The 26,896-nt window shown below is 41.8% G+C and overlaps 1 protein-coding gene and 1 non-coding gene across 5 annotated transcripts in view; one reads left to right on the top strand and one right to left on the bottom strand.

The window, feature by feature from the left end:
• ADCY8 (adenylate cyclase 8) overlaps positions 1-26,896 on the bottom strand; it is a 204,919-nt gene that overhangs the window by 44,999 nt on the left and 133,024 nt on the right. For all 4 annotated transcript variants that reach the window (XM_025993463.2, XM_025993464.2, XM_025993465.2 and 1 more), the window contains 2 exons: positions 17,271-17,371; positions 1,269-1,470 (listed from right to left, as the gene is read on the bottom strand). In XM_025993463.2, coding sequence (XP_025849248.2) covers positions 1,269-1,470; positions 17,271-17,371 — 303 coding nt within the window. The remainder of the gene's footprint in view (positions 1-1,268; positions 1,471-17,270; positions 17,372-26,896) is intronic.
• LOC112916060 (U6 spliceosomal RNA) lies at positions 14,158-14,263 on the top strand. The gene has a single exon (XR_003234241.1). It is a non-coding gene; the product is annotated as a U6 spliceosomal RNA (small nuclear RNA).

Here is a 26,896-nt window from a genome sequence, read left to right as displayed (position 1 = left end):
ATCCTGCACCCCGGAAATACCTGATTCGTCAAGACTTGAGATCCTGGCTACGTCTCCGCAGGCCATGATCAATGCTCCTAAGCACTTCCATTTTCAATTGCAATAATCTATAAAATAGTCATTAGATGATGACTTTAGTTAGATTAGGATTTTCCTTTCTCTTTATCCCATAGAATCCTTTACGACAAGGCCAACCACAGAGCTTGAGCAACGTAGACTCTAGGTAATTATTGGGCCATTCTGGACAATTAATTTCAGGCAGTATAAGCCTCCGACTCACGGGCTGACAATTGGGGGAGTCCACAGTTTGGGTCCCTGAACTTGTGGAGACCCTCCCTCGGGCCCAAAGGGCACAATGATGGGTTCAGCCACAAGATGATGCCTCTCCTAGCCTCTCCCAATGTGCCAAGTTCAAAACCTGGAATCAGACAGATCACTCCTAAAATCTAAGTCATGGACAACACCGACTGTATGTATTATCACAGAAAATGCTGTCACTATCATGTTACCATTCTAGAGAGAAAATGAAATCATTAAAACATGGATCACCAAATTAAAAGCAAATGATAAATATGGCAGCTGGAGAGTCATCTGAGTTCAATGTGTCACATCCAATATGAACTCTTGGAAAGTCATAAGCAAGATCTCAAGCTTCCTGAAGTTTCCTTATCCATCACATGGGAACGGTAATACCTACCTGTAGCACATAGTAGGTGCTCAAGAAATGACAGCTCTTTTATTTCCGTTCCCCCCACTCCCACTCCCAGATACAATTTAGCATTTGAGCGTGAGCATGAGTTGTGGAGTCAGACAGACCTTATTAGCAAGTTATTTCATGTCTCTGAGCCTCAGTTTCCTTAGCCATAAGGTGGGGATAAGGAGACTTACCTCACGGGGTTTATGTGAGGAATTAACAAGAAAAACATGTACAGCTCCTCCTTCAGTGCATGGCACATAGCAGGTAGGTACTTAATTAGACGGAACTCTAATTCATGATTATAATTGATTGGCCACCAATAATATAGAAACTTACGGGCGTCTGAGCTCCTTTGGAGCAAATGACCTCCCCCACTGGGAAAGAGACAATTTGCCACCAGTAAAGTGCACAGCTCTGACAGTGGCCGCATCTCTGTTCTGTCCCTAAGCTCGGGGCTGCACCAGGCACATGAAGGGAAGTGGTACCCATGCAAGAAGCTGCAGGCTTCATAAATACTTCATTTCTCCCTGCCCGCGAGAAGCCAGAGGGTTGATGGGTTTGGAATGCTTACAATATTCAGGATGGCGCCCAGGAAGTTAATCAGGATGGATGCGAAGATGATGACATTCCGGGCCAAATAGGTCTCGTTAATCCAACAGCATGTCTTCCGGAGGACAAGGGGCAAACACTTATAATCCTCTGCTGTCGTGATGAGGACCAGAGCTGAATGCAGCATAATCAGGATGGAAAACTGGATGGCCATTGGCATCACCCTGAAAGGAAACCCAGAATGTTGGGTCACATGGCATTGATTGTCTGATCCCCACTCACTGGACAACACTGGAAGGTAAGCATATCCATGACTGTCCTTCCCCAACTCTGGCACCCAATAATTCTCTAAAGCTCTGATTATTCAGGAAAAGGACTATCAGCAGGAGACATTTTTATTATATCCAACCCTAGAATATTTTGTGGAGAAATTTAGAAATGACCATCAAATATTTGACTTGATTTATTGTTCCTGTCCTTTTTTTAAATTTTTTAAATTTATTTATGATAGTCACAGAGAGAGAGAGAGAGAGAGAGAGAGAGGCAGAAACATAGGCAGAGGGAGAAGCAGGCTCCATGCACCAGGAGCCCGACGTGGGATTCGATCCCAGGTCTCCAGGATCGTGCCCTGGGCCAAAGGCAGGCGCTAAACCGCTGCGCCACCCAGGGATCCCCTCCTGTCTTTTTTTTTTTTTTTTTTACTTCTTTTATCATTCATTCATATTTCTTACTAGGCAACTGCTGCCAAGGTAACACACCACTGGAATTTTATCTCAATATCCCGGCTGTGGGAGGGACCCAGATGCCCTTTCCCCTTTGTAGTGGATTTTATGAAACATTTTCCCTCTTGGTCTACTCCGATGCCAAGAACTTGGTCCTTGATTACCAAGATTTGCATGGAATATACCATGTGCCACTTGAGACATGGGTAAGGGTATGATTTGAGTAGTACACTAAGGAGAACTCATCCTTGCCCAAGGCTTCAACATCACCCCCAAGTATACATCTTGTGCTTCAAGGTCTCACCAAAGCTCAGGCCCATGGTAGCCCCTGTCTACTAGACACCTCTTCTGGGTGTCAGGCTGTTTGTAGCAACTCAGTGATCTCAAACCCCATCTCTGGAGGTGTCTCTGACTGCTTCCTTTCCTTACCAGCCAACCTCTCACCAGGCATATTGCTTCCCCTTGGGAATTCATTCCTTGTTCTCTCTCCAGCCAACTGTTGCACATTGAAGCATACCTTGATGGAAGTGGCTCTTTCCTCTATACAGTGACATTCATCTATTTGGCTTTAGCATCTTCCACTGGTTGGTGCTCAATAAACAAATGTTTAGTGAATGAAGTTAGACCTACCTTCTTCTAACAGTGCCTCACTATCCTTCTGCCTGAATTGCTATATTTATTATCAATAGCACTAGCGTCGGTAATGTACTGAGCCCCAATTATGTGCTAGACACAATGCTAAGCAATTTATATAATTGCTGATGTCCATTCCTTGGAACAGACTTATCAAGTCTTTTGATCTTTCTTTTTCTTTTTTTCAGATGAAGGTTTACGGCTCAGAGAAAAGCAACTTCCCAAGGGTTGCAGAGTTGGTTAGTGTTAGAGCTAAGATTTAAAGTCCACTGTGCCATCCTAATCCCTTTCACGAGTAATAGACCTCCCACATGTGCTGTCATCTTTTCTGTCTTCCGTGGTTTCATCTACTTATTCATTAAACAAGCTTCTTCCCAGATAGTAGTTGGCACCATGGGATACATGGACACATGTTCTCCATCCTCCAGGAGATCATAATCTAGAGGGGAATATGGACATACATACGATGAACTATTGGATAATCCGCTATGATCCATAAAGGGTTTTGCACAACCATCATCTAGAAAACAGGAAAAGCAATCAAGGGAGGCTTCACAAAAGAGGGGGCATTTGGGTCAGGCCTTGGAGGTTGAGGAGAGGGTTCTAAGGAGGGAAAGGTGGGCAGCATGAGAAGAGCATCAGGAGAGTAAGAGTGACCGCTGTGTTTAGAACTTCCACTAACCCAAGTGGTGAGGCTGTTGGGCTCGAGAGTGAGGGCTCTCTTAAATGCTGTGTATGAAGTTCTGCATAGAGGCAAGATATAGCTGTTCCAGATGTTTAATCGGGAAGGACAGGGTCAGATCTGTGTATCTGAGGAACAGTCACGGTGGGAGGTGGAGGATGGAGTGAAGAGGAGAGAAAGCGTTTAGCAGAGGTTTAGATAGTTGGGGCCCGAGTTACCAAGGGAGGGACATAAGGTAGCAGCACTGATAACTGGGAGGGTCAAGGAAAGACCTGGTGGTTCTCTTCATATGTGTGTGTGTGTGTGTGTGTGTGTGTGTGTGTGTGTGTGAGGTGGATGGCAGAGTGGCATCATTAAGGCTGACTCTCATGCTTTTGCCATCTTAAATGGCAAATGCAGGAAGAGAAGCTGGTCCATAGAGGGTAAGGATGGTGAACTTGATTTGGGGAAAATTGAATTTTTGGTGCTTGTGGATCATCCAGCTAGGGCCATGCAGATGGCTAGGCAGTTAGAGGGACGGTTGTGGAACTATGGGTCTGGAGTGAACATGTGGCGGTTGAAGATCTACGAAGGAAGGAGTGTGCCCAAGGAGGGTAAGAAGTAAGGGAACCACAGGTGAAGCTACAGAAGAAGTTGATGGGCTGGAAGAAGAGAAGGCAGCAAAAGGAATTTAGGAAATGTAGTCAAATGATCAGGAGAGAAGGACACCCAGGAGGCAAGTCATTTGCAAGGTGGGGAATAGATAAGACTGGTAAGTCCCTCTGCGTGCTCAAGCATCACAAAATCTGGAAAGTCACTCTCTCTGACTTTATTTGTTGGAGGTTTTAGAGTTTTCTTCTTTTTCTTCTTCTTCTTTTTTAATGCTTGCACAGTTTTGATTTTATGGATCACCTTGACAGGAAATCTCTGCAGGAGTTCTAGATAAGAACAGAAGGTCTGTGCAGCAGTGGGTTCCCAGAGGGCTCTGGGCAGATGGGAAACATCCCCCCAAAACAGGCTGGAAAAACACTCCTGAACAGCACACCATCCTTCTGGGGCACCCAGGGGAGGCAAATGAAAGGGGACACAGGTGGATCGCTTTTGTCACATAGTCCCTGGAGAAAGGGGGCCAATTTCAAGCCTGATGCGTCTCAATACCATGGGGCAGCCACTGAGAATACGAATGCCTTGTTTCAAAGTGTGAGGCGGAAGCAAAGCCTGCAAAGATTGCTCTGAGAGCTGCTAGGCAGGAGCCTCAGACTCCTCTGCGGTCCCCGCTGCCATCTGGGTAGTCTGTGGACCTGCATGGCCTGCCTGGCCCCAGGCTCCTGCTCTCTCCTCTCCACCCTAAGGACTGTGCTTCTTCTGCTTCTGTGCTCTCTCCTGGGGAGAATGTCTTGTTCATCCTTCAAGGCTGTTTTTCTCTGGATTCTTCTATGACACCTGGTGTAGAGCTGAGCACACAGAAAGCGCTCAATAAACTTTACTCGCTGACTTAACGCTTTTTATGGGGAGAGAAGATGCTGTTCCTCCCCTCACCAGCCTTCATAGGGAAAAAGGCTTCTTTCTCATCCATCTTCCAGGATCTCTGCGCATCCCCTTGCTTCTAGGAGGAGTCTGCCATTGGCCTGATCAGAGCCTATCTGGGATGGTCAGTGGACCTGGTTCTTCTCAGAAGGAAGAGCCACTGTTGAAATTCAATGTTTATGTAAAGTTCAGCCGCTGGCCCGCTCCTTCTTGTAGACCCACTAAGATGGTTGGGAAGCCAGAACCAGGACCTTCTCTGTAAGAAGAGGTCTCCTCTTGGCAATGAAGCTCACATGTCACCAGGAAGTACCAACAGACACTGCTCAGATCTTCCTTCCTTTGGGACCGGGGAGGGGGTGGCAGTCGATGTGCCTTGTATTGGTCTTTCTCAGCTTTCTCACCAGTCGTGAGATCCCACACTGGTGTGGGAGGTAGAGTAGGAGACACAAGTAGAGATCCAGGAGATTCAGAACGGACACCATGTGGTCTCTTGACTTCAGCCACGTTCTGTATTCCGGGCTGTAGTTTTGCACAGGCAAAGCATGCGTTTGCTTGGCAATGTACAAAACTGATGTTTTGTTGCCCATCCAGCTGTTGCGTTTTTGGGTCCACTTCTGGTGGGGTGTTTCGTTATGCTGGGATTGGCACAGAGAACCCACCTGAGCCCCTAATGCCATTTTAAAGGATCCGCACTCCCTTCTGGGTTTACTGAAACAAAGGAAAAGGAGGAGCAATGGCCTGAGGGCTTGCATTTCCCCAAATCTGGATACTGAATCATAATGTCCAATGCAATGGTATATGGAGGTGGGGCATGTGGGACGTGATGAGGTCATGAGGGTAGAGCCCTCGTGAATGGGGTCAGTGCCCTCATAAAAGAGGCCCCCCAGAGCTCCCTGGCCTCTTCCTCCACATAAGGTCATAGGGACAAGCCAGGCAGAGGGCTCCCACCAGACACTGAATGTGCCAGTGCCTTGATCTTGGAATTCCAGCCTCCAGAATTATGAGAAGTAAAGGTCTGCTGTCTATAAGCCCACAGTCTGTAGTATTTTGTTACAGCAGCTGGAAGGAGCTAGGACAGTAGGTAAAAGGTGGGCATGTGGGGTAGTGAGTGGAAGAGTGAACAAATCCTGGGTGTTTGAACCCATAGCCCCAAAACCTAACTAGGGACACAGCCTTGGGCAAGGTAACTAACTCTCCTGAGCATCATTTTTTAGTCTGCAAAACCAGAATTTTTAAGTCTACCTCTTAATGGAGGCTCTGGGATTAAAATAATAAAGCTGTGTGCTTAGCACATAATACGAACTTAAAGAAACATCAAGTCTTCCCTATTCACAGTGAAATCCAGAAAACCGAGGGCGTTTCAAAGATCGATCGGAAGAATATTAATTATAAGATGCAAGGCGCTGGCGCTGCCTATAAAATTTCTCCAAGATTCTCTGCAGCAGCTCCTCAGTGTTCATTTCTTTCTGCACACATAAACATTATAACAACCAATTATAGTTTTTTAAATCTAATTATAGGGCTACTCAGGCGTCCAGGGGCTCTGAATTTGCTTTGCATTGTTGGTGTCCATAAGAGGCAAGGAAACCTCTCATTTCTGAAATTGAGTCCAAAAAAAAAATGACAATGGATTTGCAAACAGCTCTCTCCAAATCATTTCTAGATATTAAGTTCTAATTGCTCTCCGCAGTCTGTCTTTAAAACAGAGTTTGGGTTGGCATCACGACTTGCTGTTTGCTGGGAAGGTGGAGATCAATGAGTGCGAGTGAACAGCCTCTGGCAGCTTGGGGTGCAGTCATAAACGGAAGCTGGGATCACACCCAAAGATGACATTTGTACCACCCTCCAGAATCTGCAAAGCCTGTGGGTCCAATAGTGCTGTTGAGCCTCACAGCGACCCTGAGAGGTAGGTATTCTTAGCCACTTCGACAGATGAAAATACTATGGCTCAGGAAAAGGAAGGGAACCAGAATTTATCAAAATCGATATGGTTCTTTTACCTCTTACAGCAACCTTGGGAAGTGGGTATTGCTATTTCCATTTTACAGATGAGAAAATCGAGGTTCCCGAGAGGTCAAGTACATACATACAGCTAGAGAGGTGCACAGAAGTAGTAAGATCCAGCGCCTCTTTCTTTTTTTTCCCCCTAGCCTCCTTCTCTTGCTTGCATATTTTCTCCTCCCTCTTCTTTCCTTTCCTCTCTCGTCCCCCCCTTACTCCCTGTCTGTCCTCTACCCTTTCATCACCAAGCTTGCAGACTGAGATACACCGTGCCACCATCACAAAAGATAATATTTCTGTCCTTTCCTCAGTTTATCCTTTTGGGAGAGGAACATCTGCGTGCGTGTGGAACTTGGAGCCCAGGGCAGAGCAAGCACTGTCCTTGCCAGGGTCCGTGACGCTTTGCTTTGCGGGCTGGGAGTCAGCCGTGGTCATAGGGGCAGAGCCCGCCTCCTCTGCTCAAAAGCCCATGACAGAAGAAATGCCAGGGAAAGGCACCTACCATCTGTTGAGCCGCAAAGAATCAATCAGACACAAAATGAGTTGGAGAGGAAACAAGCACACGTAAATGAAAGCCTGTGCTGTGCATCTAGGGCACAGGGGCCCCTCAGTCCCCACAACATGCCGACTGTCTGGTCAGGGATCAACTGGGGATGCTTTCCTCACTGTCAGTTTCTTCTCTTCGACTGTGCAGGTGAGTTTGGGGCTCCAGCTGCTATTTCAGCTTGCACCCCAGTCAGAGACTCCTGCTGGCCAGCTGCTGCCTGAGGATGCACATCTCTTTCCCTGAAGCCAGGAACCGGGTCTCGGGGCTGAGTCCCCATCCTTGGTCATGGCCCTTGGGAAGGGAGCCCACCCAGCCTTTCTGTCCCAGTGCTGCCCTGGGCTCCTCTCTCTCTTCCATCCCCCATAGCCCAGTCCATCTCTGCCCTAACCATCTAGCAAATTCTTCCTCTCTGGTCCCTGCCCCCCCCCCCACAATGCCCCCACCACTGTTATCTTGTCCCTACCGTTTCTCACCCCAGAGTCTGGCAACTGCCTTCTATTGATCTTCCCTAAAGGCCCTCCTGCCTTTCCATCTGCCATGTTAGTGTGATCCTTCTACACACAAAGTCAACCACATCACTGCTTTGAATAAAAGCTTCGGTAATGTCTTCTCTGCCAACCCATCACAACTCCCCAGCTAAGCCTTACACACCCCTCGTTTGCAGACACTCACTTTCCAACCCTCCCTCTCCCCCAACCTCAGTCCTCTCTGATGACCTGACTGGTCCAGCAGGAGGCAGTCCAGATGTCAATGTCACCTCCTCTGGGAAGCCTGCCTTGATCTGTTTGCCTCGCCTCATTCCTACACATCCTAGCTATTTGGCTAATTACCTTCCCACCCCTGACACTGTAAGCTTTATGACAGCAGGAACCAGGACTGTGTACCTCCGCTGTCTAGCACAAACAGGCATATAAAGGATGTTTGTTGGGAACGTCAACACCCCGTGCTCCAGGAGTCAGGGGGGAGCATGCACCAGATATGGCCCTTCTTGGCTTCCAACTCTCTACTCTCAGGAGCGAAGAGGGGAGTCCGGGAAGTTTGGGTGAATCTGGCAAGACCCTGTTGTCTCTTGCAGCTCACCACCCTGAGAGCATCCTCAAGATCCCACATAGTTCTTGGGGAGTCAGGAAACGAATCCGCTTATGGCCCTCCTTAGTACCTTTCCTGATTCATTCACTGCCATAGCAAATACCTATCTACTATATAGTATGTGCATTATCTGCATGCACAGTAGAGGCACACCTACCTATGGAGATACAGCATAGAAGTAGCTACATATTCATCCAGACATATGCATATATTTTAATTATTTCTTTGATTCCAACCACTTGATTGTAAGATCTAGGAGGGCATTTTTTTTTTTTGTCTTTTTTGTTCACTGATACATTTTCAGGATCTAACGCAGGTCTGGCTTATAACAGGGATTCATGGACTGTGTACCAATTTAGCAGAGGTACACAGTCTTTCCTTTTCTCTCTCACTAAAAAACTGATGAAAATGAAGCATAAATACAGAAAACCGCACCAAAGTATAGCTTCACGAGCTATTATATATAATGTGTCTGCCTTTGTAATGACCACTGAGTTCATAAAATAGAACTTTGTAGGGCACTGTTATAACCCTCTCTCCCATCCCCAATCAATCGTTCTCCTTTCCCCTTTATAGTTTTATCATCTATATTTATTTTTTTTTAATTTTTTTTAAAATTTTTATTTATTTATGATAGTCACAGAGAGAGAGAGAGAGAGAGAGAGAGAGAGAGAGAGAGAGAGAGAAAGAGGCAGAGACACAGGCAGAGGGAGAAGCAGGCTCCATGCACCGGGAGCCCGATGTGGGACTCGATCCCGGGTCTCCAGGATCGCGCCCTGGGCCAAAGGCAGGCGCCAAACCGCTGCGCCACCCAGGGATCCCTATCATCTATATTTAGACACTACAGCTTAGTCTTGCCATTTTTAATTGAATTTTCTTTATCTTTTAAGTCTTTCAAAAAGTGTGCAGGTTCTTTCTTTGTCTCTTTATTTTCATTACAACGTATTTATTAAAGAGTATGTGCCATTGGCCTATAGCATTTCCCACTGCCTGGATTTTACTTTTGCAGACTCATTCAATATCCTTTATCCTCCATGATTCTTGCACGTTGGAAACTGGATTCAAAACCCTGATCAGACTTAGATTTAATCCTTTTGGTAAGACTATAAACGTGTTGTGTTCTTCTCATCAGGAGACATGGTTGTCTCTGCTTTTGTGCTAATAACATCCTCTGATGCTCAATTCCTAGATCCATTAATTCATTGGGATATTAGAAAATGGTGCTATTTTAATTCTATAATTTCTTTGAAAATTATTAGCATGAATAATTTTATGATGTCTCCACTCATCTATTTGGTGATTTTGTGGTACGCTTCATGCAGGCAAGACAGAAAACATATTTTTTTCTTTTCTTTTTTTTTTTTTTTTTAACAATTTCCAAGATAACCAATCAGTTCTCTATCTTCCACAATTGGTTACCAACTTTCAAAAATGTCATTATAAACTCATAAAGCTAAAAATATTTGGTGGGTTTTCACTGACTATTTTAACAACTAGCCATACTAAAGCTAAATGATTTCATCTTTGGACAATGGGAACTTCTTTACCATGGCTTCCGAGTCCTTTAGACATGGCTAATAAACTTGATGGCTTCCTTACTTTCTAGTAGGACAAGATGTTCCAGGCTCATCTTGTGTGTTTCTTGCCGCAGCTCTGGAATCATATGTATCTTCAAAAAAAATTTTTTTAATAAAAATTGGAATATCATTTCAACAGCACTGCCTGTCCCCTTGTTATGCTCATAGATACTGGGTTGGACATTCTTTATGGGACTTTTCATATTTATATCTCCACTCCAGGATACCACCTTCAATTTTTTAGTTGTCCTATTTCCCTAGGCTCTACTCACTGTGACAGTTTCTTAGACTTCCTTTGTTTAAGTGGCCTTGACAGTTGTGAGGTGTACTGGCCAGGTATATTGTAGAATGTTTTTCAATTGGAATTTGTTCCCACCCCCCCTCATGATTAGGTTATGGGTTTTTGAGAGGAAGACCACAGAGGTTGTATGCCATTCTCATCCAACATGACTCGTCACTGTTGATGAGAACCTTTATCAGCTGACTGGGAACATTTGTCATGTTTCTCCATGCTTTCCCTCCATGCATACTGTACTCTTTGGAAGGAAGTTAAGCATAGCCACATCCCCCCCCCCCCCATAGGAGTGAGAAGTTAAATTCCACCATTGAGGACAGAGTACATAAATTATTTGGGATTTTTTCTGAATAGGAGATTGATCTATTCTTAATTGATTTATTCATTGAATCATTTATTTCTATCAGGATTAACCCATAGATATTTATTTTATATTTTGGGTTACAGCCCAATTCTATTTTATTTATTTTCTTCCTTAGGTTGTTCCATTTTGGCTCTTGGGAGCTCTTTCAGAGGATTCCTGTGTCCCTCTGACAATCTCCCATCATTGTGTATGTGTGTATTTTAATGCTTCCTTATTTTCTGGCCCTCATCATTGTTAATAGGTATATGATGGTATAGCATCATTGTTTTAATCTGCATTTCTTTAATGGAAAATTATATTAAGCATCTTCTCATATGCTCTTTTGACATTCTTGTACCTTCTCTGGTGAGGTGTTTGTTCAGAGCTGTTGCCTATTTTAAAAAATTGGGTCGTTCGTTTGTTATTGTTGAGTTTTAAGAATTCTTTGTGTATCTTGGATAGAAGTCCTTTATCAGATATGTGAGTTAGAGATACTTTATTCTAGTCTGTGGCCCGTGGTTTCATTCCCTGACCAGTGTTTTTCACACACCAGAAATTTTAATTTTAAATAAGTCCAACTTGTCAGTTGTTTCTCTTGTGGATCATGATTTCGGCATTATGTCTAAAAACTCACCACTAAACCCAAGATCACAAATTTCTCCTATGTTTTCTTCTAGAAATTTTATAATGTTGTACTTAGGTATATGGACCATTTCCAGTTGAAAGGTACAAGGTTTGTGTATAGGCTCTTTTTTTTTTTTTTTCATATGGAAATCCAATTTTTCCGGTACTATTTGCCAAAAAAAAAAAAAAAAATCCTTTTTCCATTGAATTGACTGTGCACCTTGTCACACACTAGTTGATTATATATACATTAGTGTGAGTCTATTTCTGGGCTCACTCTTCTGTTAACTAGGTGTCTATTCTTTCTTTAATATCACGCTCTCTTGATTACAGTAGTTTTATATTATCTTAAAATTATGTAGTATAAATACTCTAGTTTTGTTGTTTGCTTGTTTTTTGGTATTTTATTGGTTATGCTGCCTCCTCTGTGTAACTAACTTAATCAATGGATATCTACAAACTTGCTTGCTGGGATTTTGAGTGATACTGTATTGAATTTACAGATTAGATCCAGTTGGGAAGAACTGGCATCTTAGTAATATCAAGTCTTTGAATCCATGAACATAGAACTTATTTACATTTTAAAAATTTATTTCACTGGTGTTTTTAGTTTTATGTATACAGATCCTGTACCTATGTTGTTAGATCTATATTTAAGTACTTAACTTTTGGTGTTTTAAAAATATTTTCTTTAACTTCAAATGCTAATTTTTAATTGCTGGTATATGGCGGCAACTGACTTTTATATATTGACTTTGTATACTGTGAGCTTGCTACACTTGCTCACCAGTTTTAGGTTTTTGTGGTGGATTTTTTGGGATTTTTTTATGTAGAAAGTCATGTCATTTGCAGAAACACCTAGTTTTATTTCTTCCTTTCCTATACATATACCTTTTATTCATTTTTGTTGTCTTATTTTAACTAGCAAGGATGTGTAATATGATATTAAGTAGTTGTAGTGACATAGTACATTCTCAACTTGTTTCTGATATTAAGGGGAAAGGTTCCAGTCAGTCACCACTAAGAATGATGCTAGTCATAGGTTCTTTGTAGATTGTGTTTATCAAGTTAAGGAAGTTCCCTTCTACTCCTGGTTCTCTAAGAATTTTCACTTTAAATGGGCACTGGACTTTGTCAAATGCTTTTTCTGTGTCAATTGATGTGATCATACAATTTTTCTTCTTTAGCTTGTTAATAGGGTGGATTACACTGTTTGATTTTCAAATGCTGAATAAACCTTGCCTATCTGGAATATATTCTATTTGGTCTTAGTGAATAATTATTTTCACACATTGTTGGATTTGATTTACTAATATTTCATTGAGAAACTCTATGTTTATATTGATGAAATATATTGGTCTATAGTTTTCCATTATTTCAAAATCTTTACTGGATTTTGGTATTAGGGTAATGTTGCCCTCATAAAATGAGTTAGGAACTGTTCCTTCCACTTCTAATTTCTGGATGAGGTTATGTAGAATTGTTATTATTTTTTCTCTATATATTTGGTAGAATTTATCAGTGAAGCCATTTAGATTTGGTGTTTTATTTCTTAGTTTTAAAATCATTAACTCCATTTCTTTAATTGATATAAGGATATTCAGGGATGCCTTGGTGGCTCAGCAGTTGAGCGTCTGCCTTCGGCTCAGGACGTGATCCCAGAGTTCCAGGATCAAGTCCTGCATTGGGCTCCTGCATGGAGTTTGCTTCTTTTTCCTCTATGTCTCTGCCTCTCTCTGTCTCTCATGAATAAATAAAATCTTTAAATAAAAAGATATAGGGCTATCCAGGTTAACCTTTTCTTCTTGTATGGATTTAGATAGTTTGTGTCTCATTCAACAAATTGGTCTATTTCATCTCAGTCATCAAATTTATGGACCTAGAGTTGTATGTAGTATTCTTTTATTATCATTTCAATGTCCATGGGATCAGTAGCAAAACGCTTTCTTTCACTTATGATACTGATAATCTCTGTGTGTGTGTTGCTCTCTCTGCCTCTCTCTTCTGTTTACTTAGCCAGGATACTATCAATTTTATTGATATTTTCAAAGAGCCAGATTTCAGTGTTGTTGATTTTTTCTGTTGTTTTCCTGTTTTCAATTTTGTTGATTTCTGTCCTGATTTATATGATTTCTTGCCTTCTGCTTATTTTAGGTTTAAATTTCTTTCATTCTCTTGTTTCCCATGGTAGAATTTAGATTATTGATTTTAGATCTTCCTCTTGTAATATATGCATTTATTGTCATAAATTCCCTCTAAGCACTGCTTTTACTACTTCTTATAAATTTTGATAAATTGTATTTTCATTTTCACTTACTTGAAAATATTTTGAAATTTCTCTTGAGATTTTATTTTGGCCCATGTGTTAATGTTCATGTATTTTGACACTCTCTTTGTAGGCAGATACAAGACATAACATACATATTGTTATGTCCTTTTTGAGACCTGATTTTTTTTATCATTATGTAATGTCCTCTTTGCCACTGATAATTTTTCTTGTTCTGAGTCTACTCTGATTGAAATTAATATAGTTAACTACAGCTTTATTTTGATTAGTGTTAGCATGGTATCTCTTTCTCCATCCATTTACTTTTAACATATTCGAGTTTTTGTATTTAAGTGGGTTCTTAAATGGTCTGACCTGTTTGTCTTTTTTTCACTTATTTTTCTCTTTGTATTTAGTTTGAGAGTTTCTACTGACCTATATTCAAACTCTCTGATTCTTTTGTTGGCCTTGTTGAATCTACTGATGAACACATTCATAATTTCTGTTGCAGTGTTTTTATTTCTAGCATTTGTTTTTGATTCTTTCTTAGAATTTCACTCTTCTTAGGCTGCCTATCTGTTCTTGCATGGTGTCTAATTTTTCCATTAGAACACTTAATATACTATGGTTGCTTCAGCAGCACCATAAACTAAAATTGGAACGACACAGAGAAGATTAGCATGGCCTCTGCTTAAGGATGATTTTCAAATTCATGAAGGACACTTAATACATTAAAAATAGTTATTCTAAATTCCTTTTCTGATCATTTTGGCATCTTTGTCATCCCTGAGGCTGATTCTAATGACTGCTTTGTCTCTTCTTTCCTTTTGGGATACCTTGTAATTTTTGGCTGAAAACTGGTCAACACTGTATCAGATTGGAGAACCTGAGGCCAACTGGTCTTTACTATGAGGATTTCAGTGAACCTCCCTTGGAGTTGGGCTACATTTAGTGTTTGCAGTAGCTATACAGGTACCAGTGGCTTCAAATCCCTCTTGTTCTTGTTTTTGTCTTCCCTCTTGAACTGGGCTCTTCTGAGAACTCCTCCTCAGAAAGAATCTGTGTCTTGCAGTTCTTTCAGCCGTAGTCCACCATTAATATTCTGAATTCTTGTCAGTGTGGTGGGAAGGTTGGGGGAGGGGACTCTGCCTTTTACTCTTCTTTTTAATAATAAAAAAAAATCTTCCTTCTCACCTTCTGTTCCTCTCAAGGCATCCCTTGCTGTGTTTACGTTCTCTATGTTCCTTCTTTTTAGGTCTTCATTTCTGAAATGTATCTTTCTTTTCCTTTTTATTTCCTTCTTGAGCTCTCTTGTTGAATTTTTAAGTTTTTCCACTTCTGGTTTAGGTTGTTATTTCATGTCTTGAGTCACATGAGATGCTTCCATTCCTTTTGAAGTAGTAAGTTAAAGGTTTGATATACATTGTGGGCTTGTTTGGAGTGTTTTCATCAACTGTAAGGACATTGATCTACTTTTTCCTCTCTTTTTTCATATAATAGCTGAGCATGGGATTGCCAGTAGCATGTTTTGTTGCTCACCTTTGTGTCAAACTAACTTTGCTGAACATCTAGAAATAGTGTGGTTTAGGAGAGTTAAATTTTACCTCTCCAGAGCTCTCTCTTTAGTTGTTTTTATGTGGTGTTCAAAAGTGTGATGGCTATATTCTCTTTCCACTTTTACAACAACCCTGGCTTTTCCTCTTTTCTATAGTCCTTACTGTGGACTGTGGGATCTTCTTGATTACCCCCACACAGATCCTTCCAAGGTGCTATCCTGGGAGGGAGACAGGGTGGTCGGTGTGGCAGGTTCCCAGTGTGTGACAGTTCTCACTCTTCAGACCCTACTGTAGGCTTTTGCACACAATGGGTGCTGGATTGGACAAACTCCCTCACTTCCAGCTGCTTTTTCAATTTGCCTTGTGGTACTTCCCAGTGAATATTTATTGGCTAGATAGATATTCTATCTATCTGGAGTTCTTTTGTTCCCAGACATGACAGGTGCCTATTTGCTTGTTTCTGATTCCTCCCGCATGGATGCTGATGTCACACTAATCCTGTGGCTACTGGGAGATTGTCTCCACCCACTTCCATTTGGGAATTTATAGAGCATCATCTCATCTGATTTCATTGTCAATACAGTCCACCGAGTGTTTGGTTTTGCTATCTAGCTTTTCAGATATGTGGGAATTTTGAGAGATTCAGAAATACACCACCTTCTGCCACCATGTCCCTGGAGTTCCCTTTCTCCTTCTCCTAGTATCCCTGCTAATCCAGAGAAGGTCAAGCATGGCCATTCTTGGAGTGTTCCCTAGCTTGAGCCCCTTTTATCATTGCAGACACAGAGCCTGTGTTAGTTCACTCCTTTTTCAGCCATGGCGCCCACTACATCTTCACAGAAACCCTTTACTCTAGACTCTCCCACAGGCCCTCTACACTACAAACACAAAGTTTTTCATACCCCTGTGCCTTTGTCAGTGCTGGGAATGCTCTTCCACATACTCTTTCTATCTCATCCCGCTCAGCTCAACATACTACCCTCCCTACAAACTCTTCCTTAAGCCATCTGGTCAGAATGAAATGGTGATTTTGGTGCAAAGTAGCTAAGTAGTTAGAAACACAGACTCTATCCTGGGTTCAATTCCTAGCTCAGCCATTATATAGGTATGTGACCTTAGATAAATCCTCATCTACAAAATGGAAATAAGAGTGCCCACTCACTTATTGGTTGCCTTTGAGGCTTTGCTGAGACAATCTGTGGCAGGGATTTAGCACATTCCCCCTAATGACACACTCATTAACTGGACGTCATCATTGATGTCTCTCTTTCCTGTTAAATTACATCTTAGAGGATGCAGACCTCCTCTTACAACATTATACACCTTCAAGGACTGGCATATTTCCAACCTGTATTAGAATTTAACAAATATGTGTCAATTACATGAAAGGGGAAAATTCATGGCAAGTTTAGGGAGAAGGGACTTTACTTGAGAAAGGAGGCAGCAGCTTCCTTAAAGTTCAGGAAGAGCAAAAAGCATGGCCACTGGACTGACCCAGGACAAAGTTCAAATGCTGGCTCTGGTACCTGTGACCTGTACAATATATGTCTGGGTCTGATAGACTGTCAAGAGCCCAGACTCTGGAATGAGACTTCCTGGATTGGAATTTGGGCTATGACATTTTCAACAGTGAGACCTTGTACAAAGTATCCCACTACCTTGGGCCTCAGTCCTCTCCTCTTTACAATGGGGATGAGAGCAGTACCTACCTCACAGCGTTACCAAGAGGATTTCATGAGTTACTGCATGTAAAGTATTTGGAACAGTGACTGGCCTCATATAGGTGTTTGCAGTATGATTAAAGTGCCAATTTCTCTGGCCCAGGAACCTAGGATGCTGAATCTATCTATGAACAACAAAGAGGTGATGAACAGAGGAACAAAACCAGGGTGATAGAGGCTCAAATACTTACTTGCTGCCTTCATGGGTGCAATGTCAAAAAGAGTGGGACCTGTTTTGATTTTGGTTGTTGTTTTTATTATGATTATGGGCAAGACCATTGCCAGGGCAGAGCAATGGGATTACGCAGAGAAAGACAACCAGGATAGACACTGATGTTGTCAAACATTTTGGTGTGGATCCTGGATCCTATTATTTTAAATTCTGATCCCTTGGAAAGATCAGCTGGCTGCCTCCAGGTGAGGGACCATGAACTCACAGAGATATTTCATCTGAAAACTTACCTTGAAGAAGGAAGCAAACTTTGTATGGCCGTGATAAACAGAAGAAGGATAAATGCACACACCAAGTTTGACTTGAATACTTCATCCCTCATTTGAGAATACTGTAATTTAAAAAAAAGGAGAATAAATTACTTCACAGCAAAGGTGGACTTCAGGATCAGTTAAGTTTTACCAGTACTCGGGTTGAGGGAAGACAGCGAGAAGAAATAAAGCATTCCATGATCTTTTTTTTTTTTTTTTTTTTTTTAAAGAGGAATCTGTATCTTAATTAACCCTTCATGGAACATTAACTCCATCCCTCCCTCCAACCTTCCAGGGAGAGCCCAGGAGTGAATACAATTCCCTTTGCAGCAAAAGGGAATGGGATGGGTACTCTGCGCAAGCCTCTCCAGCTCTCCTCCCTCTGAACTAGCATCACTTGGACAAACAGAAGAGCACACATCCATATATGTCACAAATCAAATTCACATTGACTTTCTTCATGAGTAAACTTAAGTCATGGAAGGGTTTTGTGCTGTTTTTTGTTAGGTGTGAGATACAGGCAAAGGTTTCACCTGAGTCTTCCTGCCTCCTTTTTTTCATGAAAACTATTAAAAAATAAGATCACAGAATATTAGAAGAGACAGCAGCCTAAGAGAGCTCCAGCGAGTGCATTTCATTTCACATGGAGAAACCCAAATGATCGCCCCATGTGCTCCATGTCCTTCTGTTGTTTGCTCCAGGCTGCCCTGTGGAATGGTGCTAACTTCATTTTGATTATCCAGAGGGCTCAGTAATTTCACTGTTTAGCCTGAAAAGCTTCTGGAAGGCCAACACTCAATAGGCACTCTCCCTATTCCTGTCTAGTTTTCTGAACCATCTTGGAATCCCTAAATGAAGAAGAATCCAATTAGTTCAGAAGGGGGAAAGGATCTTTATAACTGAAGAATTAGTCTCAATTAAGCCCCTCATTTTCCCTCAATGCCAGAGAGGTCAAGCAACTTGCCATAGATGACACAGCATGCAGATCATTTTTAGGTCAGGGGAACAGAAAGCTAAGCCTGGCTTAGGAACTTTGTAATCCCTGGTTTGAAATTCCATAATTATATAAAAGAAATAAGTAAATAAAATTCTGGCAATACCGCAGGCTCCACATCCCCAATACCAAGAGAAGGTTTGGGTCAGGTCAACGAAATAATAAAATCAGTCCAACTTGTGGTTGGTGCGGTAGTCACCATCAACAGTTGCATGATTTTTATTCTCTTGCCTACTTCTTGGTGTGGTCAGGGTTTTAGACTTAATGGACTGCTCCGTGTTATGGCTAATATGTGGGGAATAGCAATGTCCTGCAGCTGGCAAGCTCCACGGGGGAAGTGCAACACTACTCAGAGAGTGCACGTTCATTGCTGCTTCGGGGCAATGATTTTTCATCTGTTCCCCAGTACTGAGACCTCTGTCTGCTTGCTGACAACCTGCTTGGTGTCTGGAGGGGAAACTGGAATATTTCCCCAAAGAATCATGAGAAGTCACCCTCACTCCTGAAAAACCTACAGAATATCTGTATTACAAAGAGCGCTACCTAAGAACGGGAACACAATCGTAGACAGGTTTCCACATGCCAGCACGGAAGTCAGTAAGTTAGCCCCAAAGCAGTTAACACAAGGGAAGATACATGTCTGAATTTCTTTTAACAACTAATTGTATGAGATATAATTATCCCTTGTCAGCTGGCTCATGAATTTCACACCAGCGTTGTGACATTGACCTGATTGTGAGATTTTTAAAACAACAACAACAACTTTTAGTATACCTAATTCATATCTTCCTCATTTTCTGCATCTTCATCATCCCCACCATCATCACCACAGCTTGGAGTTGTAATGGCCTTGAGGAATCCTTTCTGTGATATCCCTAAGATCTACTCAAATGCCTGCTGATTTTCCTCAGATGACCTTCTCTGCTTTGTTGGGGCAAGTGGATTTCTTTCCTCTGGACTGGGGCAGTCTCTAAACACCCTTGACTTGGTCACTCCCAGTGCCTGAGAACTCACTCCTTTGCAAAGGCTTCCTTTTCCCTGTTGGGTCCGTTTTTACCGTGAAAAGATCTTTCCTATAGATCCCAAGTCTGAGTCTCTGCCTCCTTTCCTTTCCTGAATGCTTCTCACTGATGACCTTCAAAATGTCACATAGTCATCATTTGTCCAGCCTAAAGTTGCACATGGCTTTAGGTGTTTCAGGCAGGCTGGAAAGACTTTCTCGGGTTCCAAATCTTCCACTCTGTCTGTGCCTCACTGTGAGGGAACCCAGTTTCTTTGAACTTCGCTTTTCTGATCTGTCAGATAGGGATATGAATATAATTCATAGGTTCCCAACGTTATTATCTTATTTGTCCCAGAATTTAATAATAAATTCTATTATTTTCACGTCTGAACTCCAGTGCCAACACCGTCACAAGAAAGAGTCTTCTAATATTTGGGACCCTGATGTCAAGTGAATGTAAAATGCCAGATTTCAGAATGGAGCACATGGTTACTTTGGAAGCACAAAAGAGGACAGAACTATGGAAAGAACATTCCTAATTGGCTCCGGATAATAGGGTACTGACATCGGGTAGTGATTCATTTCACTTCCTCTTGACTTGTGGAGGTCTGAATGCTCAGGCTCGCAGCTATATTAAGTTACACGTCCGTTCTCTCCTGCCATCACTAGACACTGCTCACCTCACGTCTATTCTGTCCTCACGTGGCCCCACTTATCCTTTTAAGTCTTAGTGGTGAGCAAAATGAACTAACCTAGAATGAGACTACCTGGATTGGATCCCTGGCTCCAATACCTCCCAGCTATAGAGCCCTGGACAAGTTTACTAGGCTTTTTTTTTTTTTTTAAATTTTTATTTATTTATGATTGTAACAGAGAGAGAGAGAGAGAGGCAGAGACACAAGCAGAGGGAGAAGCAGGCTCCATGCACCGGGAGCCTGATGTGGGATTCGATCCCGGGTCTCCAGGATCGCGCCCTGGGCCAAAGGCAAGCGCCTAACCACTGCGCCACCGAGGGATCCCTACTAGGCTTTTTATGCCACGGTTTGCTCACCAAAACAATAAGGATAATAATAGGAACTCTCTCATTAGGGTTGCTGAGAGAATCAAAGAGTTAACAGATGCAAAATGCCTCGAGCAGGTGTCTGAGGGGCATGGCAACCTCATACAAGTGTTTCCTGTAATCAATTAGTTGTACTTATTTTATTGCCATGCTTTTTACTTTTTCCAAGCCTGCTTTCAACCTTGGTGTTGCCTTCTAGAATGCTGTCTTCCAGTCCACTGTACAAAATGGTTCCTTGTACTCCATAGGGTTCCCTAGAGTGTGGCTGACTGATTGGTCCATCAAGTTAAAAAGGTTTCTTTTAAAAGGAATTATAATCCGTATGTGGTTTGTGGTGTTTTTTGTTTTTCTTTGTCTCAGGAAAAGACCCTGCTTTTATTCCTTCCCCTGCCTCCTAAAAGATCCTCCACCAGCAGGAAGAATTCTCCACTTCTCCAGGGACTTTTAGGAAAGGTATCCTTGGAAATGACCACTGGGCCTTTAAAATTCACTGAGTCCTTGGTCTGCAAGAGAATATGAATATATATGGCAAGACAATATTAAAATATATATTCATATACATGTGTAGGTATATGAGACATTTGAGCATCAGATATGGAGAAAGAGTTTGTCAAGGTCAGTTAGGGGATTGGTGGAAAAGTTCAGACAATAGGCCACATCTCTCAGCTCTCAATATTGTTTGCTCTATTAGACCACTGTCTGAGAGCAGAAAATGCCTGAAACCAGTACTTGAGCCAACTATATTGATTAATATCAATTAAAAAAGCATGTCACTTGGAAGAAGTTACAAATGCTTTTTTGAGATATTCAATTAGAATTTAGATTACTTTTTTTTCCCAATCTGGGTTGGGTTCTGGTTGATTCAGGAAATGGTCAAAATCTTGCAAAATATTTTAATAATAATAACTAATGCCTGGTGCAGGGTAGGCACCATGCCATGTGGTTTATGTGGATGAGCTCTTTTGGCTTTCACAACAACACTTTGAGGAAGACACTGTTTATCATATCCCCATTTTGCAGATAACAAATCTGAGGATTAGAATAATTGAGTAACTCAACCCTGGGACTTCAGGGATTGGAAGTAATGGATCCAGAGTCTAGCCCTAAAGTGCCACGTCTCATTGGCTGCACTATCAGCTGCTACCTTGCTGTTTTCAAGGCAGGTTTATCTTCTTCACAGAGTGCACTGTAGCGTGTCTTGCTATATCTCAGTGATGTGGTTCATGATACCAAGAAAGGAAACATGTTAAAAATTTGTGTTCATGTAAATTGTGGTTAGAATGAGAGTAAAGCATGATCTGGGCCAAGCATGGTCCTTAGAAACACCCTGTGAATGAGTTTAATAAATTGCCACTGCTGCATTTTCATGATTGATGGATGGATCCTCAGGGCAAAGCAATACCAAGGAAAGAGCCCTTTTCTTAAGGCCTGCGTGGGTGAACCAACAACAGGGAAGGAAAGACACAATGAACTTTAATGGAGTAATGGAATAAGAAGAACCACAATCTCCAAGTGATTAAAAGATGTTTTAAAAATAAAAGTTTCCTCCTTGTTTGACCAAGTTGAGACATGGGGTCCCTTCCAAGAAGTGGGGGCAGGAAAACTGTGTGCTCCATTTTGTTCTTGTCTGGGTATGTCAGCCCTGCATCCTCTGGAAAGGGATCTTTAGAAATGACACTGGGGCCATGAGGATCTACGGGTTCCTACAGGTTCTATCAAAAGGAAGCCTGGGACCTGAGTTTGGTCACACAAAGAAAAGTCTATTCTAGATCTTTCATCTATAAAGGTGTGACCAGGGAAGCTAGCTTTCAGAGGTGATGAACAGGGCTTCCAATCTTCTGTATCTATACCTGAGTCAGGCCTGGAAAATATTCCTATATATGTGGAGGAAAATTATCCTTTTCTTCTAGATTAGCCACTTCAGCTATGAGCTCAAGAATGCTGGCTAATTTCTCGCATCTCTTTAAGATGTAAAGAGTTCCAGCCAAAGCAATGACCTAGTTAATTGTCCACATTGCAACAATACTGTCTTTTTATCCAGTTGCGTATGTTAGATCACACAATTTTACAGGAGGAGTGGATTGCATTTGTCACCTTGGTCCATGTTTACTCATGCCAATTTCACTCCATAAAATCTCTCCAAAATGAGCCATTAACTCCTGCCTGAAGATTGCTAGTGATGGAGGAAATCACCCCTCACTTGAGAGCATGTTCCATCTTTGGATAAATCTAATTGGAAAAAGAGATCATTTTTGAGAAACACCTCTCATTAGTATAAATTCATATGTTTGTTAAATTAAAGAAGAATCTTAGCTGGGACCATCTGCTCATTTTCATGAATGAATGAAGGAATTTAACTTCTATTGTTAAACTCATGCATTATGTAGCATGACAATGGCTAGAGCACCCTGAATTGATCATTTGAGTAAAAGGCATGATTGCAACAAAAAAAGGGAGGGGCTAATTTTCAATAATTTCATATTTTGAAATAGACCATCTTCCCTATCCTGGTGTCTAGTGTCTAACCAAATCATCATCAGGAGTACTTCTGAGTGACAGGTTTGTCTGAGGAATGTCTCACTGTCATATTGCTTCCCAAGTAACCTAACCTTTGAATAAAGGTAGATTTCTTCATCTTTAATATTAAGCTCATGAGAAATCATACAAATGCATATCTAAGATGAACAACTTCAAAAGAATGAGGCTGGGAGGACACTGTCCTAGCCACACAGACCATACAATGTCATTAATGTGTTTTGATAGCATATTATGGAATCCTTCTTTGGTAGGAAGGTTGGCTGACATACGAGAATTCCAAACAGGACTTTCCAAAGTTTTCAACTGAAATCTTCCAGGTCACTTTCTCCCAAATATCCCATCCTTGGGAGGACAGATTCTTCCTTTCTTGACTCGCTCAGTTCCCCAAGCCATGATAAGCCCAAGGGAGTGGTAACTACTCCTATGTTCCTTGCCTAGAAGCCCCAGGCTGTAGGTGTTGGTAATGTCGTCACACGAAGCTTTAGGATTGCTTTAAGGATGGGGCCAATGTCTTCTGGGTTGAAATCATCATAATTCTACCATTGTACATTGCACTTATGGATGAAGTTGGTCTTTTTGACACTGAAAATCCTGGCTTTGTGGGATTGGAGCTAGCTAATTGACCTGGGAAAAAGAGACAAGTGAAATGCCTCTTGATATCATTTGACTGCCTAGAGGGTGTTAGAAATAGCAGTAATTTTACAGGATAATATCATGAACATAAAGGAGTCTCACAAAGCTGCTGTTTGAATAGGGATGGATTTTCTTCCAAAGGCTTTTTGAAATCCATTCTTCCCACCTGAAGGAGATGGCCTACATAATTGCTATTTTGGGCCTTACAAGAGCAGTAAGAACTCAAGAATAACCTGAGACCACAACAGAATAATTCTTTTAAAAATAATTTAAAACAGAAGGTCATGGAAATGATCAGGAAGCGTCTGATTCAGAAAAATAAGAGAGAACACCTGAGACCATATGGTTCAGGATCCAGATTCCTATCTCTCTGCACCTAAATAAGAAACAGAATGGTTCAACAAATTCTGAACATCTTCCAGAAAAAAAAAATACATGCATTTTTCTTCATTACCTAATTCCAGAGTCCAATATCCTAATCCATTAGAAAATTCATTCATCCACCTAGCTTTCTTGGCTTTGCCAAAATTCCTCCTTAATGATGTCATTCCACTCGTTATACAGGAGTAGATGGGAAAAAAGAAAAAAAACACGTCAAAGTTTATGATGAATTTTTCCAGAACTCTTTCAAGCCCCTACTTAACTTCGATTTCTTAATAAAAGGTAGACGAAACGGAGAGAAATTCTGAATGCAGACAAGGACCAGCTGTACTCAGCCAAAGGATTATCTAACGGCTCCCTTGTGTGACAAATCCTTGTTTTTATGTGACTGTTGACAGAAAGAAGGGTGACATGAAAGGAATGTTTTGAAAGTTCTCAGCACAAAACTTGGTTCATTACAAGTACTGTCTATGACAGGTATTATTGTTATTACCTAGAAAGTGGACAAAAGCTGGTAGCTGACTTGTGTGTGAAAAGGAAGCTCACCCTCAGTTTAGTCTAAGATGTCTTTGGCCCTTAGAGATGGCACTTCTCTGGTCTGCCTGCCCTCTCAAGCCATTTGGTCTCACAACTCATTCCTGTATAGCTCATGCCACCAGCCTTCTTTCTGCATACATAGCTCAGGGACAATTTGAGGGCTCAACGTTCCTATCCCCTCCTTCCACCCCCCCCCCCCCCCGCCCTAAGACAGAGGGATCTTACATATCTGTTTATTCAGTTATTTGACTTTCAGAGGTGCATGGACAGTGAGAGTGATGGGGTGGTCATTGTTTTATCTGGGTGTTGCCAAGAACATGTGGCAGTGTGTGTGTGTGTGTGTGTCTATGTGTATGCGTGCATATGAGTCTGTGCATGTGCATGGGTCTGTGTGTGTGGGGGTGGTAAACAAAAGATGAGAGAAATTTCCATTTAATTTTGCTTTTTTCCTGCCCCCCCGCCCCAGGTATCTGCCACATGCATAGCTATATAATGCCTCCCGTGCATCCCACCAGCCTCACCTCAACACATTTCAAATGATGTGAAAAGCAGACACTTGAAAACAATAAGATCTTGCAATGTGCAGTAGAAAAAAAAATCTGAGTTTTGGAAAAAGAGTTAGATTTGAATCCCTGTTCTGCTGTCTTCTAAACGTTTGAGCCTTGAGAAAGTTGCCCCAACTTGCTGAGCTTCCCTCATTTATCAAACAGTAAAACTAATACCTACATGAAAAGACTGCTGTAAAAATTAGATGAGGTAACAAATATAAAATGTGTATGGTGGGTCCAGTAGAGTAGTAAGCAATCAACAAATGTCAGTTGCATTGCAGCACTGCTGCCTTGAGGCACTCATTAAGAATTATCTGTCTTTCATCTGCACAGCAACCTTGTGAGGATGGGAAGTTCAATGATCTGCCCAAGATCACAAGCTAGAGTGTTAAGTTCGGATAGAGTGGAAGCCGTGTCCGTCTTCCAACAGCACCTGCCTTGGTCTATGTCCGAAGCAGTCAGTACGTAGCAAATACTCTGATCTGTGCCTGAGGGGGGCTTCCCAGGGATCATGAGCATGGAGCCTAAGTAAGACCTATGTGTGAAATACAAAATCCCTAGCTGGCTTGGTGTTGAGGGAAGAAGGGCATGGCCTTTGGGGGTGATCCAGCATGCAATGCCCTTAAAGAGAGCCAATCTTGCCCATCTTATTTGGAAGATGGTGATAATGGAGAATTTGGAATAATACAATCATTTGGAGAAAAGACAACTGAATGACTCTTACATATTTCAATACATCCCAGGGGCCAAGACGACCACTGCTTGTGTTCTCATGACTGGCAGGGAGGGCTGGGAAGGCCTCCTGCGATGTCCTGCCGGTATGAACTTGGTTAGTGCCCACCTTTACATACTTAAGTGATTATGTACTTATGAAGGCTGTGACCCTGGTATACAAGACACAGTAACAATGTCACTTCCCACCATTTTTAGTGAGGTAGTTTCCTTAAAAAAGATTTAGAAGTCAGATTTCTGTTAAGTGAGGGTCTAGCCTCACCCAGATGTGGATTGACATAGCATTGATCACAAAGAAAGGGCAGAGAATAACTATTGCATTTATTCAAACATCTATTACATGAGAATCATGTCAACTAATTTTCGCTACAACCTAGTGAGGGGCAGGTATCATGATCATCATTCTCTCATTGAAATCAACTTGTCCTGTGTCACCTAGTCAGTGATTGGTAGAAACTGGATTCAAGCCATGTCTATCCAGTAATCAAGTGTATGTTCTTTTTCTGTCATTTAACAAAGACCAGACACTTGTGGGATAAGGGAGGTGTTATGAATATCCATCTGCATGAGGGAAGGCTCTCAACATGTCAGCATCCACTAAGAACCCATAAATTCATCAACCATACTTTACTTCTATTTCCAAAGTGGGATTTGAACCAAGGTCTGCTTGACTCCAGAGTCTGAGCCTCTACGAACACTGTGAGCCTTATGGAGACATTCCCTCTAGGCCTGTCTGAGGCCATATTGGCATCCAGTGTGGATCTAGGACCTTCTGTTATGACCTGATCTCTGAGGGTGTTTGGCAAGTGACAATCCCAAATTCTAATGCACAGCCAAGAACAGAGAAGGTGGAGGGGGCACCAACTTGGGACAAAAGAATCCTGGAATCCTAAAGATAGGTCCCCTTGGAAAATCAGAATCTTTTGGACAGAGTGATGGGCAGGTATTTGTATTTTTTTTTTTTGGTATTTGTATTTTTAAAAAGATCCTCAGATGATTTTCTGCTTGAAAAAATATCAGCATAGCACAAAGAGGCTTTTTATCATTTAAAATTTTCACAATCATGTAAGGAGGCCTTTTCTCAAAGGAAAAAGTTTTGGAATTTAGCAAAAAGATGCCAGCATTGAAAAAAAAAAAAGAAGGAAATCTAGTCATCATTGATATGGTTTGATTTTAATA

The sequence above is a fragment of the Vulpes vulpes genome, chromosome 13, assembly GCF_048418805.1.
Source record: "Vulpes vulpes isolate BD-2025 chromosome 13, VulVul3, whole genome shotgun sequence".
Classification (NCBI taxonomy): Eukaryota; Metazoa; Chordata; class Mammalia; order Carnivora; family Canidae; genus Vulpes; species Vulpes vulpes.
The sequence above is the reverse complement of the archived record's forward strand: the minus strand, read 5'-3'. Positions and strand labels throughout refer to the sequence as shown.